General features: G+C 40.9%; 2 protein-coding genes across 6 annotated transcripts in view; both read right to left on the bottom strand.

Moving 5' to 3' along the window:
• dop1b (DOP1 leucine zipper like protein B) overlaps positions 1-4,273 on the bottom strand; it is a 56,589-nt gene extending 52,316 nt beyond the window's left edge. Inside the window, exon 1 of the mRNA XM_015363815.2 lies at positions 4,031-4,273. The gene's annotated coding sequence lies outside the window, so the exon portion shown is untranslated. The remainder of the gene's footprint in view (positions 1-4,030) is intronic.
• Positions 4,274-7,176: 2,903 nt separating this feature from the next.
• Positions 7,177-12,893, bottom strand: cbr1 (carbonyl reductase 1). 5 transcript variants are annotated; one of them, XM_015363761.2, is made up of 6 exons: positions 12,802-12,891; positions 12,588-12,665; positions 11,277-11,414; positions 10,332-10,628; positions 8,758-8,865; positions 7,177-8,226 (listed from the first exon to the last, which is right to left on the bottom strand). In XM_015363761.2, exons 4-6 carry the CDS (start codon positions 10,615-10,617, stop codon positions 7,790-7,792), a joined length of 831 nt encoding a protein of 276 aa, XP_015219247.2. In that variant the 5' UTR covers positions 10,618-10,628; positions 11,277-11,414; positions 12,588-12,665; positions 12,802-12,891; the 3' UTR covers positions 7,177-7,789. The 5 variants fall into 5 exon arrangements, with proteins under 5 accessions (XP_015219247.2, XP_015219249.2, XP_015219246.2 ...); XM_015363763.2 differs by lacking the exon at positions 12,588-12,665; XM_015363760.2 differs by lacking the exon at positions 11,277-11,414 and having other exon boundaries at positions 12,802-12,885.
• Between the last annotated feature and the right edge of the window lie 9 nt (positions 12,894-12,902).

Genomic DNA, 12,902 nt, shown 5'->3' with positions numbered 1-12,902 from the left:
AAATATTGCAACACAACAACCAACATCAAAAGGAGGCTCTATTTGAAGTAGTAATGGACCAAATCTCTACCCCAATACAAGACCAGAAGTAAATAGTTTGTATTAACAACAAAGTAACAAGGCCTAAGAAACTATGAAACGTTACAAGGAGAGGAGACTATTCCAGCCTGTTTGGTAGTTAGTAGTTAGTTGATACAAGAATATCAGTCTCATCCAGCCATTTATTTAAAGAAAGCACAGTACTGGCGTCAACAATACAGCTGAGTAGCTTGTTCCAGACTCCCACAACGTTTTGGGCAAAGTACTACTTCCTGTTCTGAATTTTAAATGTATTTGCAAGCAGCTTCCACTTGTGTCTTCTGGTCCACGTTTCCAAACAACCCTCATCCTGCTGGAACATGTCTAAACCGAAAGTCTTTAATACTGGTTTTGAACAGGTTTAATCCAACAGCATTCACGACAACTGTAATTTCTTTCTCAAGACTCACAAATCAAAAGCGTTTTCTTTGATTAAAAGGAAGGGGTGGGGAGAGCATACATACCGAAGGCTAGGATTTCTTTTAAAAAAAGCAAAAACCACTTTTGGTAAAGAGATTAAATTTTCCACCTTAGAGTCACAAGAGTGCAGGAACACTACACTGCAAGGGGCTGCTTTAAAGAATTACTTAGTCTCTCACCGGTCTAACTCCTCCCTCTGAAGCTTTTGCTCAAACCACAGTGGTCATGTGATAGAGCTGTTATTTTACAGCACATCATGTGTGAAAGTGATGAATTACAGTATGTGAAAGCTCCTAATTCTGCTATTCAATTTATGCATAATGTACAGGGATGACCCACCATTAGCGCCACAGTTCCCTATGGTCTCATTCCATCTGTACTACCATGTAGCATGCGAGATGTGGATAACACTAAGTACTGAAAAACTGCGATTGTTCCATCAGATCACTTTTTATTAATCTCTTTGCTGCTGGGCATTTTTTTTGGGAATACATTACTTTTTAAACCACTTCTGATCTTACGTGAACAACTGAATGAAGCAACGTTTCTCTTTGCCAAATTGAAGAGACGTGTGTCACCACTACAGCAAGCTGGAAACAGAACCCAGAATTCCAGACACACAGATCTACTAATGTTGCTTCCATTATGGATGACAATATCGGGGAAGTCCTAAACCAAGTCCTTTGTTCTTAAAATTCCTTTAACATCCCATAAACCTGCATCATAATCCGAGGCAGGTGGATTTTAAAGAAGAACATGACTGAGACAATCGATTGACACAGCTGACATTTTATGTAAAGGTGTGGACTAAGACGCTTCCAAGCGTCCACATCTAAACGAATTTACTGCTAATTCATTTGGCTGACATATCCAAAACAACTCACTTATGCGACAATTTACACAGCTGGGTGTCTCACTGGAACAATTCAGGTACAGCACCTGGCTCAGGGTGAAAACAGCAGGGTCTCACGTGGAATTTAAACCCATGTGCAGCATTCTAGTTACACAGCCACATGGTCAACGATGGCTTTCAGACACTGGCGGTCAGCGACATAATCCTTATTCTGGTTACAAGACAGTATTTCCTAAGTATTTTCTACATATTTCTGAAGAATCTCTCTCCAGCTCCTCACTAAAGACCAAATATTTGGTCAGAAATACTGAGCAGTTTCCTGTATGTATTCAGAGTCAAACACGTGCTCGGTGTGCTGGGGCTCTGTCAGCCAGGTGGAAAAACCAAAGCAAATACTCTTCCACGTCTACAGACCCAATGTTACCCAGCAGTTTCATCCTACATCAAAAAACGAGTTTTTTTTTCTCAGCCCTATTTCCATTCTATACCGATATTCTTTGACATTTTCCAATAAGTACCTGTTTAGGATAATAATAATATAATATACCATGTACATAAAAAAGTATTTGTGCAAGTATGATTTATTTTTTCAAAGCATGTGGATTTTGCATATTGATTACTTGATTTTTGGCATCGTTTTGAGTATTAACCACTGATGACTTGCTACGATACACTCAAGTGACTTTCTTGTTCGGGCACATCAGCTCATTACTGTGAGACCTGATTGGGCACAGGCGATGAGGTGATTTAACCTGTTGAACGCCAAGCCTGAAGAAATTTGAGACAGAAAATCACAGAAAGGGACCAATATTCCCCACTTATCAAGAGTGCAGCTACTTCTTGTCAACAAGTATTTTAGAAGCTGAACTAAGTCAGCAGACTGCTGTTTCACTGATGAATCATGGCTCTGCATTTAACATTGGGAACGCCAAACAAAACTTAATCTGAATGTTTGATCTGAAAAATAAATTGGCCATCCTCAAGAGGAATGGAAATATACCATATATTCACATAGGAGATTTAAATATCAAGTCGTATATGTCAGAGCATATGTGCTGGGCCCTGCATGAGGCACATCCTGCAGCAGGATCTGTTAGTAAGCTAACAGATCCTGCTGCAGTAGTGTCTGCTCTTCTGTGAGCTTGGTGATGCACTGAACACAAATCCCCACTCTGTGAAGAACACTCATTGTATTACAGCTGGAGAGCGCATCTCCTAATCTACAGCACTCTGGTCACAATTCTGGTCACAAATACAGTAGACCAAGCCACAGTATTGAAGACCTCAGTGTGATATTTTTGTCACCCAACACCCATTCTCAGGAAACACCCTCAGTGACTCAAGAGCAGAATTTCATTTTGCGGAGCTTCTCAATTCACAGCAACTGTGTAGGACTTTCAGTATCTTAGCCTTGAAGAAGGGATCACATTTCCAGGTCTAGCAAATACTGGCTCCGCGAGATTATTACAAATTGTTGCAAATTAGTGGTGACAAGCGCTAACGCTTATCTCCGCTGATGATAAACGCTCTGTTTTAAGTGAGTGTACAGCCCCGGTCAGTCGCTGTATCCACAGTTTTCGGTGTTTGTGTTACGAGAGGTTCATGTTTGTAAGGTAACATAAGGTAATAGAGGAACTCACCATATTAAAAAAAACGTTTTCGTTTCCCATGGTAAACTTGTACGATAAATTAATTACACTGGAAGCTTTGTCATACTGTTGTTAATCATGAACGGATTACCTTGAACCCCTGTGCAAACGTCTTGTGGAAAACACGAAAGTAAATGTTTATGCAAAGCCAAAATGATTAGTAAATCGTTCAGATTAGCTTCCAGTATTACTGTGGCGTGCTCGGAACAATTGCCGGTGTCGTATCTAATGTTGTATCCCCTGGAATTCTGTATCCCCCTGTAAAACGCGCAGGCGCCGTTTAAATCTTTTCCCCACCATCCACATATCAAGTGAATCATAAAAGACAAAATAATGCTCATAGCCTTTGTATGGTTTCTCTGGGGCACCCCAGTCTCGTAGAAATATAACTCAAGCTTTCGTTCATGGAGTGTCGGCAAATATTTTTACATTATTCCCTAGCAAACGCAATAAATACAGCGATAAATCGATAAAAACACAAAATTATTTTTGTCCATCTGTTAATAAGATAAAGCACAATCATGCATACAGCCTCTGCCGATATCCACAGTTATCCTGGAAAGTTTTCCGGAGCGCGTGCGCATTACGGACAGGAAAACATTTCACGGGGACTTGGATACGACACCTGAACCACCACAATTATTGTGCAAATGTTTAATATTACTGACTACAGCGTTTTGACTCCACACTGCTACAGCAGTATTCACTGGGTGCTCTGTAAATCTGATAGTGACAAAAACATTTAATACGGATTTAACAACGGCTGGCAAATGAAAGATTGTTAACGTTTCGCAAACCGTTTCAAATGGATGTGCAGAACTGCACTATCCGTCCAGCTTGTTCAATGAAATTTGCATTTAAATTATCTTCACTTGCTAAAACGGATTCAGGCTTTACACTAACAAAAAAAAACTTTGCCGTTCATGCAAGCAACGCAGTCGCAGTAACGGAGATTCTGAGGTGACAAATGTGTTGTGAATTTTCCAGTTTAGATGGCACAATGGGGAAAAAAAACAAGTGACCCACCCACCTGCACCAAATAATCCCGAGTTTCTGAGTTGACAACGTGACAATCCGATAGTGTCACAGCAGTTTATCCGAGGTTTAAGGGTCGCAAACCTCAGCCATTTGACTGACTAAAAACCGGAACAGTTTTCCTAACATTCCGACAGAAAGCAGAACCTGCGGAGGAAAAACGATGCTTAAACCTTCAGACAGTAGAAGCAGATGGGCAGAGAGTAGAGATCTCGGCTCAGCTGAGTCTGCTGGTACTTCCTGGTGGCAGAAACTAAGCAGGTCTCGGTGATGGGGGGGGGAGCGGGGCTTGTTCGTTTAAAATTACAGCAAAGACGCCACCTCGATGAGCAAATACCCGTGTCTTTTATTACCTCCTGCAAGGCCGAGGCGTTTGTACTTGTCGTTTCTCAATTAATAAAAGAAATAATAAAAAAGGTATGTTCGCTTACTCTGTGGTATAGTCCAGGATCTTCCTTGTTTACGGATCTCGCCTTTAAACGTGCTACAGTTCAGTCAAATATAGTACATTGTCTCGTTTAGAATATTATCAGTGGTTACTACTGTTGTAGCATCAAAATAAACGCACACCTGATATGTATTTAGCTAAATAAAGCCTGGGGATTTTTACATGTTGATTCAATCCTTTGAGCTTAATTTTGATCAATAACACACCAACACACCGGGATACACTCGACCCGACAAACAGTCGAGTGCACTTGCCACATACTTTTTAATGAAGACCTTGACTGCTGCATGGGCACCAAATCAGTTCATTGGTGAGTGGATTTGGCACACGAGATGTGGTGATTTAACTTGTTGAATGTGAAATCTGGTAAAAATCAGGAAAGAAATATAAAAGGAACGCAAGGGAGCAAGCTCGCCTTGACATTGGTATGTTGATGACTAGACGTGGGCTGTTCACAGTCGGCAATCTGTTCCCTAAACACAATGTGACAATGACCCCTGACAGCCATGATGGGGAGGTTAGCAGTGTGGGGCTGCTACAGAGCTCCCTTTTGTAGGGTTGGCACCCTGACTGCACAGCGCTACATTGATCAACCCCTCACTCACTGCCCTTCCTGCAGGCTCGGGACAACAACGTCCCCGTTTCGCTCGTGTAACAGCAGTTTTCATGCTTAGTGAAAATACGACAGTTTTGTTTTCTCGGATATCCTATTTGTCAGATTGAAACCCCGTTAATCATTTGTGAGACGAGCTACTGTATAATGTCGTGCGGCACCTAGGACTCAGAGACCAGACAGCTTGCTCTTAGTTTCGCTTCTAGCGACGACTAGACAAGCTACGAACCAGATTGATTTGTATTGATTTGTCAACAGTTCTTTTGTTGACAAATGTAACGAGTTGTATTTAGTTAATTCTGTAATTTAGAATCCCCTAGAGGACAGCAGCTATTACTTTAATTTCGTTGCAATATGAAACAGTACGGAACTCTGGGGTAATTTTATCAACAATGTTTCGATTGGTATAAACCTAGATGATGCATTGAATACTAACTGGATCACCCCCAGTACACTGCTTTCGGTTTGTTGCAATTGACCCGTTATTTTTATGCGAAAACCAGAACAGTAGTTAGAGGAACTGTTCGGAACTGTGATTGGCGTAGACCTAATGTTCTGGAAGCAGTCTGGAGAAGCGCCATCCGATGTTTGAGGTTTTAACGCAACATCTTACACTGACCTGCTCAAAATACTCCAGGCCTTCGACAAAATCAACAGTGAAACACAAACCAGAGTGCTGTAGAAGTGTGGAAGGGTTTAAATCTGAGAACAGGAGGCACATCTTTACACAAAGGGTCATGGTAGTACTGAACAAACCATCCAGCCATGTTATTGAAACCCAAACTCTCATTCCTCTCAAGAAATGGTTGGGAGATCCTCAGGTCAATTACTTACTACCCAATGGGCGAGACGGGCTGAATGGCCTCTTCTCATTGGCAGCTTTTATGTTTTTTGTGTGAAAATGTATCTCCCTCCCAAAATTTGCGGACATCTGAGCTAAATGAAATGCAGTTTCCATCTAAAAAAAAAAAAACTTCCACCACAACAGATGCCATAATCCATGGAATGAACCAATTGGTCAGCAACAGTCAAAATGCTGAGGGTCCTGCATGATCACATGCTTCAAGTGCAGGCTGAGGTGCAAGATCTGGAGAGCGCAAGTTTGAGCCCGAGGCATGTCACTATAGTGTCCTGGATTTCTCATGCAGTGCACAACTGGCTCACTGGCACCATGGACAGGGTTAGCGCCCAGTGCAACAGCCACCCCACCTATAACTCCCCAAGAGCCTGCAGAATAGCAGTTATGCCAGTGAGGGAGGCGCCACTCTTCCGCTGAGGGCTGAAGCTCCAGGCCATTGTTGGGGAGCCTGTACTGTGCCCAGAGATGAACAGCTAGATGGAGGAAAAGCCTGTCTGCAAAATGCAAATGTGTAAATTACATTGCATTTGCAAAGCACTCCATACCTATCATGTCATTGTTAAGTCTCACTGGCCTTTATAAACAGGCCACAGCACAAGGCCATTGGAATGGTGTTTGTAACCAATAAAAAGAGGGTGATCGTCAACACAACACAGTGTGTTCCAGTTTTTTTTTCTCAAACTGAAAATTAAGCCGCTTTAGCTGAACTAAGTATAAATACACATTAGCAAAGTGAAACACTAATGCAAAAAGTTTGAGTGCTAAGTCTTTTAATTTCAATATTGAAATTCAATATTTTGAATTACAAAGTAATTATTGTAATTCATTTGTTATTAATTGTTGTTAATTTCATTATTTTCATTACCAAACGCACTTTCTTAAGTAACAAAACTGTGCAATGGTTAACAACAAACAGCCAAAACACTACACATAACACATTAAATTCGGTTCTTAAAACACACTTGTGATACAATTTCCATTTTTCCGGTACAATAAAAAATAACTTGCACGCAGTCACCATAGGAATATTTTATTTTTAACTGAGGAATCCTTGAGTGATGAATGGGACTGGTGATCCTACCTGCAAACATCTCAGCACTCCAAGCTTGGCTGATGCCCACTTGGCTCTGATGGCTCTCAGGTGACATTAGGAATGCATGTCAATGGCATTTTAACACCACATTAGAGCATGTTTTCTTGAGTTGTAAGAATGTTTTATTAAATCAAATGTACACTTCACAGGCAACAAAATTAAACCAATTTCTGTTTATGGACTGAAGAGCTTTATATTTATGACTACATACAAGCAAAAGTTGTCTACTTTTCTCATATATGTTTCTGACAACTTTAAATGTCATTTGATTCTCGGCCAAAAATATAAGCTCCACTTTTAAGACCAGCCCACTAATGGTTGTATCCCTTCTAACATTCCCTTTAGAGTATCAAAATTACGTGTTTAGTGTTTAGCATAGTGTGGTAAACACTATCTTCATAAGGCACTAAAATAAGAGAGAAAGTATAGTGACTACGAAGCCATGATTCAGTTGAAGACCACTAATCATAAGCTTTGGTCAAATGTTTCCTTGAATGTCTTACTTTGTAAAGTGTTACAGGTGGTGGTGGTGGATGGGAGTCCCCATTACCTGTAAACCCCTTTGAGTGGAGTGTCCAGAAAAAGTGCTATATAGGTGTAAGCAATTATTATAATTATTATTCTAATTGAGGGGTATGTACTACACAGATGATTGACAGGACCATCCTTGAGGTTCCTGACAGAGACATTGTTAGCTGTGCTCCCCCTGTTTCAAGGTGACACCTCCCTCCCCAGACACCCTCACCACGCCTGAACCTGCTTCTCACTGACAAACTCCCCATGTGGCCCATCAGCACCTGGGGGCAGGAGGGCCAGGTAGACGGGGGTGACGGCCCCCTCGTCGGGCGATTTTGTGGCCTTCGGTCCCGCCATGTCGGTTCTCACCCATCCGGGGCAACAAGCATTGAGCAGAATGCCATCCTGCGGCCTCTCCTTCTGCAGCATCCTGGCCTGGATCCTGGACAGGACCGTCAACCCGGTTTTGGACACCCCGTAGCCCCAGTTGGGCCAGCCTCGCTGGGTGTGCACGCCGCTCTTGGCCTCCTCAACAAACCTCTCCATGAGACGCACCAGCTCCTCCTCCGTGATGTCATCGCTTCGGAACCGGGCCTGCAGCTCCGGGCTGCACTGCTTCAGAGCCATAGACCCGGCAATACTGGACACATTCACCACTCGTCCTACACAGCAACACAGGCACGAACAATACCTTCACGTTTTTTCCCCCCCCAGAACTTAAAAGTAATTTTGCTGACACCCCCAGATGCAACTGGCCTTTGTTACGCACGTCAACTCACTGTTACCAGCCTTTTTTATAATGGGAGGGATGAGGACTCTAAGACAGACAATTTTCAGGCCGTCTCCTTCTCTCCTACACTATCTTGAAGGAGCCGGGGCTCCACAAGCAGGGTTCTCACTGGCAGCACATAAAACTCAGTAGGATCATATACTTAATGTGGGAAGGAGTCTTGAGTTGACATAACTGTATGCAAAGTCTGTTTAAACCAACCAAATGAAAACTCCGGCAAATCAGAGGACCTCGGGACTAAATCATTTTATCTGGACCCAAAGTAAAAAGGAATTATTTTCATGGCCGTGGTTATGCAAGTCGCTTTATCAGTTTTTTCATCAACTGCCTCTTTCAGATGTTAATGCTCTCTTTCATAAAAGTATGTTAAAGAAAAAGCTTATATTTCAAAGACTGTGCTTACCCCCTGGTTTAACGATGGGAAGAATCTCATTGCAAATGTCTCTGGTCGCAAAGAAATTTGTTCTAAGGGTTACTTCGGCTTGAATTCCAAAAGGTGTAGTGTCGTGCACTGTCGAGACAGAAATGGTCAATAACGATTCATGCTTAGATTGGACAGACAATTGTTTTCTTCATATTTAACAACCACACAACGTTTCAGTCTCAACCAACTGTTGCGTGAAGAAAATAACATTTCTTAAAAAGCCCATTTTGAACATTTTAAATTGTTCAGCCACTAAACCAAAATGTTAATTGCTTATTTCATATTGTTTCACTTATAAGGTTTCATTGTGCCTTTCAAAATAGTAAACATTTACTTTTTGTTCCCAAAATATTTCATATAACAATTATTTTGCAAGAATTTGTATTCTTGGGGGATCATTGTCAATTTGGAGGCAAATGTGTTTTTCTCAACAACGTTGTGTTGTCTTTCTTCTCTTTTCAGCATGGAATAAACCTATTACTTGTTCCAATATAATTACATTTAAATATATATATTGAGCATCAACAGAAACGTCACTGCAACAGATTCACAAAATTATTCAGGAAAATGGCATTTTCTGGATAAGATGTGCCGACATTTTATTGAATAAATGTCAGATGCAAATGTATTGATGAACAGGATTGATCAACTACAGGATCAGATCATCTACAGCAAAAATCATGGGCTAGGAGTGTAAGGCCACTGCAGGAAGCAATTCAAGCTGTACATCTGTGACTCATTAATTGCACCAAGTTGCACACGCAGTGAGATTCTGCCCCATTCCTCTCACACAGCCTGGACGAGCATGTAATTGGTCACTGGTCTGTGAGCCCTAGACGTCACACATTATCCCACGGATATTTACTGTGGCTCATGTCTGGCAAGGAAGGCAGCAAGTTCAAGGACTTAACGAACTTAGCACTGTGCAAACATGTTGCGATGAATCACTACAAGTGGAGTTCTGTCACAACTAAACAGTCCTGAACAGACATTTGCACCTCCTCATTATTTTGAATCTTGTACACAACAATGTGAGCACCATTCCAATGGCATGAAACACCGTTGTCTTGATAAGAGGTGAAATTGGTTCCTTTCTGTAATATGCACCAGGTTCAAAATTCAAAATTCACAGGTGCTCAGTCTCCCCACGAATTTAGTGCTTATACAATATTTAGTCAAAGAGTTGTATCATGGCCAGTCATGAACCAACTATTTAAAAAGACACCAAAAATATTTTAATTAATATCCTGAACCCGTATGCTTTTATTTTTGTAATATCATAAATGCAGAAATGTAGTGTTAAGTTTCTTTTGATGTTCAGTATACACTTGTAAAAATGAAAACAACAAGAACTGTCTGATCCATCCAAGTTAATGGACACATTGTAATCGCGTTTTTTCACCTCCCTTGTTTAATGTTTGCTCAGTCACTGCCTGGACCCTCATGTCGAGCTCAATTTGCGTGACGTGGCTTGGTCCAGGCAGAGCAATTCTGTTTTGCCTCTAAATTCATTTGTGCCATCTGCACAGTATTTCTGTGATTATTTCTATTACCTTTGAAAGCGATGCCAGCGTTGTTAATGAGCACATCTATCCCACCGTATCTCTCCTTCAGGAAATCTCTCAGTGTGCGAATGCTGGTGAGGTCGGTGATGTCCAGCTGGTGGAAGAGTGGGTTCAGGCCCTCGGACTTCAGGCTCTGCACTGCTGCCTGTCCCCGGCCCACGTCCCGGGCTGTGATGTACACGTCCCCCGTGAACTGCTTGCAGAGGGCTCGCACCACCGCAAAACCAATGCCCTTGTTACTGCCAGTGACCACCGCCACTCTGGGGGTTGACATGTCTTCAGGGTCTGCACAAAGACAACTGGAATGTTATTTTGTGCATTGAAAGTTGAAAGAGGAAGATCAAACCAGGATCATCCCCATTTTACTGTTAATTTTTCTTTCTCGGTCAGGAAAAACATTGTGCTATCCCAGACTCTCTCCCCTTCTCTGCAGATATTCAAACTTTTCATCATTCTGTACCAAAACTGAAAAAATGGAATATAGGTTATACATTTCAAACAATTCCATGTGCTAAGAACAATCCTTGGCCTCTGTTAAAATATAAGGTGCTCATCTACATTGCTTAACTGATCCTGAGAATTAAACTGAGTCACATTCAGTTGGGCTTGATATATTAAAACTATTAAAATTAATTTACAGCTTCTGTTGTCTCCTGGGGTTTAAAGAAAAGTATTTTAACAAAAGTCTAGACTGAAAAACTTTTGCTTAGATTTAGGAAACATCTAAATTTCCAGGGAGACCTGTGTATGTTGGCTTTCGTTTCAGTAGAATTCGTAATCACTAGTGCAAATTGAGGAGTTATTAACCAATATACTTTGTATCAGTTTCCACATTTACTTTAGGTTAAAAAAAAAGACTCCATCAAACTTTCTGTCACCTCCAACTCTGGTAAACTGAATTTTATGCAGTTTCTCCTCTAATTTAGCGCTTACCCTGTTTCTGTTTGATTTGTTAAGAGCAGCTCAGGTTAGAAGGACCAGACACAGGCTAAAACGAAAGTATAGCAAAAGCTCCAATAGTAAGTCCCTTCCTTCTACAGAGGTCCAGTGGGTTACGGTTCTGCTAACACGCTGGAAGAAAGGAAGTTCTGACACTCAGAAACTGGCACAGGGCTGATACCCATTTCAAATTTAGCTGGACCATTAAAGAGCTAACGGCTAATTTAAAATATTCCAGACAGAATAAAAAATGAATTCAATTAGTGATTAAGAATTCAACTGAAGCATAACCCAAGGGATACAGGGGTCACCCAGTACCAGGGTTTGGGACCAGCTACAGTACCATACAATGCCCAGCTACAGTACTGATAAACACCAAGTGTGCTTATATTTACAGTACAGTTCCAAAGATGTATTTTTGACACAAACGGAAGTTCAGCTGGAAAACTTATGTAACTAGGTTTACGCAGTGCGTATCTTTATATTGAATGTTAAATCTTATATAATTATTATTTACCCTTAAAAAACGTCTTCCCCGAATGTACAGTACGTCAAAGAAAATCATAAAACCCTTATTGTAATGTGTTTGGTCCATTAAAGCTTTATTTTTGAGTATGTCGTATACATATGTGCTATTTTTACATTATCAATGCACATTTAAATCGTAACACGTCATTTGAATGCGCGTTCCAACGTAAAAACCTTTGGATTTGATATCCAAGGTTCTGCTTACTAAAAAAAAGGTCCTGTTTACTGCGCACAAAGACAACGTATTCGCTATGCTCCAATGGAAACCCTCGTGGCTCATGACGTACTCATGCAAATTAAGTGGCCATATTGTCTAATATTGTATTTATCTTGTAATATGTGTAATGTCTGCAGTATTGTATTTATATTCTAATATATATTGTAATATGTAATATATGTTTTACTTTAGCATGAAATCTGTGCATACCTTTTCTTAGTTTACCTCATAAACTTTTTTGTCAAATGGAACTGTATTATGTACCCCTGATTATGTAATCTTGTGTGTATTATATATATTTTTGTTGTTGCAGTAAAAAGATTAAAAAAGCGAGAAATCGAAAAAAAAGTTTCATTAAGGAAAGGCCATCTGACATTTTAAACTGTGCGGACTGGAGCACCTCTAACAAGATAGTTGCCTATTTTCTTCAAATTCTGAAACATTCTTGTGACTTAATTTTCCAAAGAAAAAAACGATCCTGGTCGCATTTTTGCAAAACACATCCATTTATGGTACAGTCCGTTTTAAAAATAAAATGCACTCTGATACTGAATGCGTACAGTGTCCTGAACTGTCCGGTGTCGCACCCAATCTGTAGCTCCAGGATACGACCCTGGCCAATAACACCGCAGTCTCACCTGCAGGGTAGAAACTGGGTTAGTGGCTGATTTCACAACAACTAACACACAGGGAGCCGGATACACAAGAATAAGAAATGAGATCGCATAAGAATTAGCATGCATTTTCTACTCAAATCCGTCGTGTAATACTGACCTGGGCAACAGAAACAGGCGCAGCAGCAAAGGACTGTAGAAAACAAGTAATAAGCAAGTGGAGCGCGAAACAACGTCCTTGCCCTCTCGCGATTCTTTCTC

This window comes from Lepisosteus oculatus, chromosome 15 (assembly GCF_040954835.1).
Source record: "Lepisosteus oculatus isolate fLepOcu1 chromosome 15, fLepOcu1.hap2, whole genome shotgun sequence".
Lineage (NCBI taxonomy): Eukaryota > Metazoa > Chordata > Actinopteri > Semionotiformes > Lepisosteidae > Lepisosteus > Lepisosteus oculatus.
Note: the sequence above shows the minus strand (reverse complement) of the source record. Positions and strands in the feature narration are given on the sequence as shown.

Excerpts from the sequence above, each read along its gene's own strand:
- cbr1 (XM_006639092.3), bottom strand. The coding sequence starts at position 10,617 with ATGTCAACCCCCAGAGTGGCGGTGGTCACTGGCAGTAACAAGGGCATT. Across the intron at positions 8,866-10,331 it reads CGCTGGCATCGCTTTCAAAG|TGCACGACACTACACCTTTT; the intron begins GTAATAGAAATA and ends CTGTCTCGACAG. Across the intron at positions 8,227-8,757 it reads TCCCATCGTTAAACCAGGGG|GACGAGTGGTGAATGTGTCC; the intron begins GTAAGCACAGTC and ends GTTGCTGTGTAG.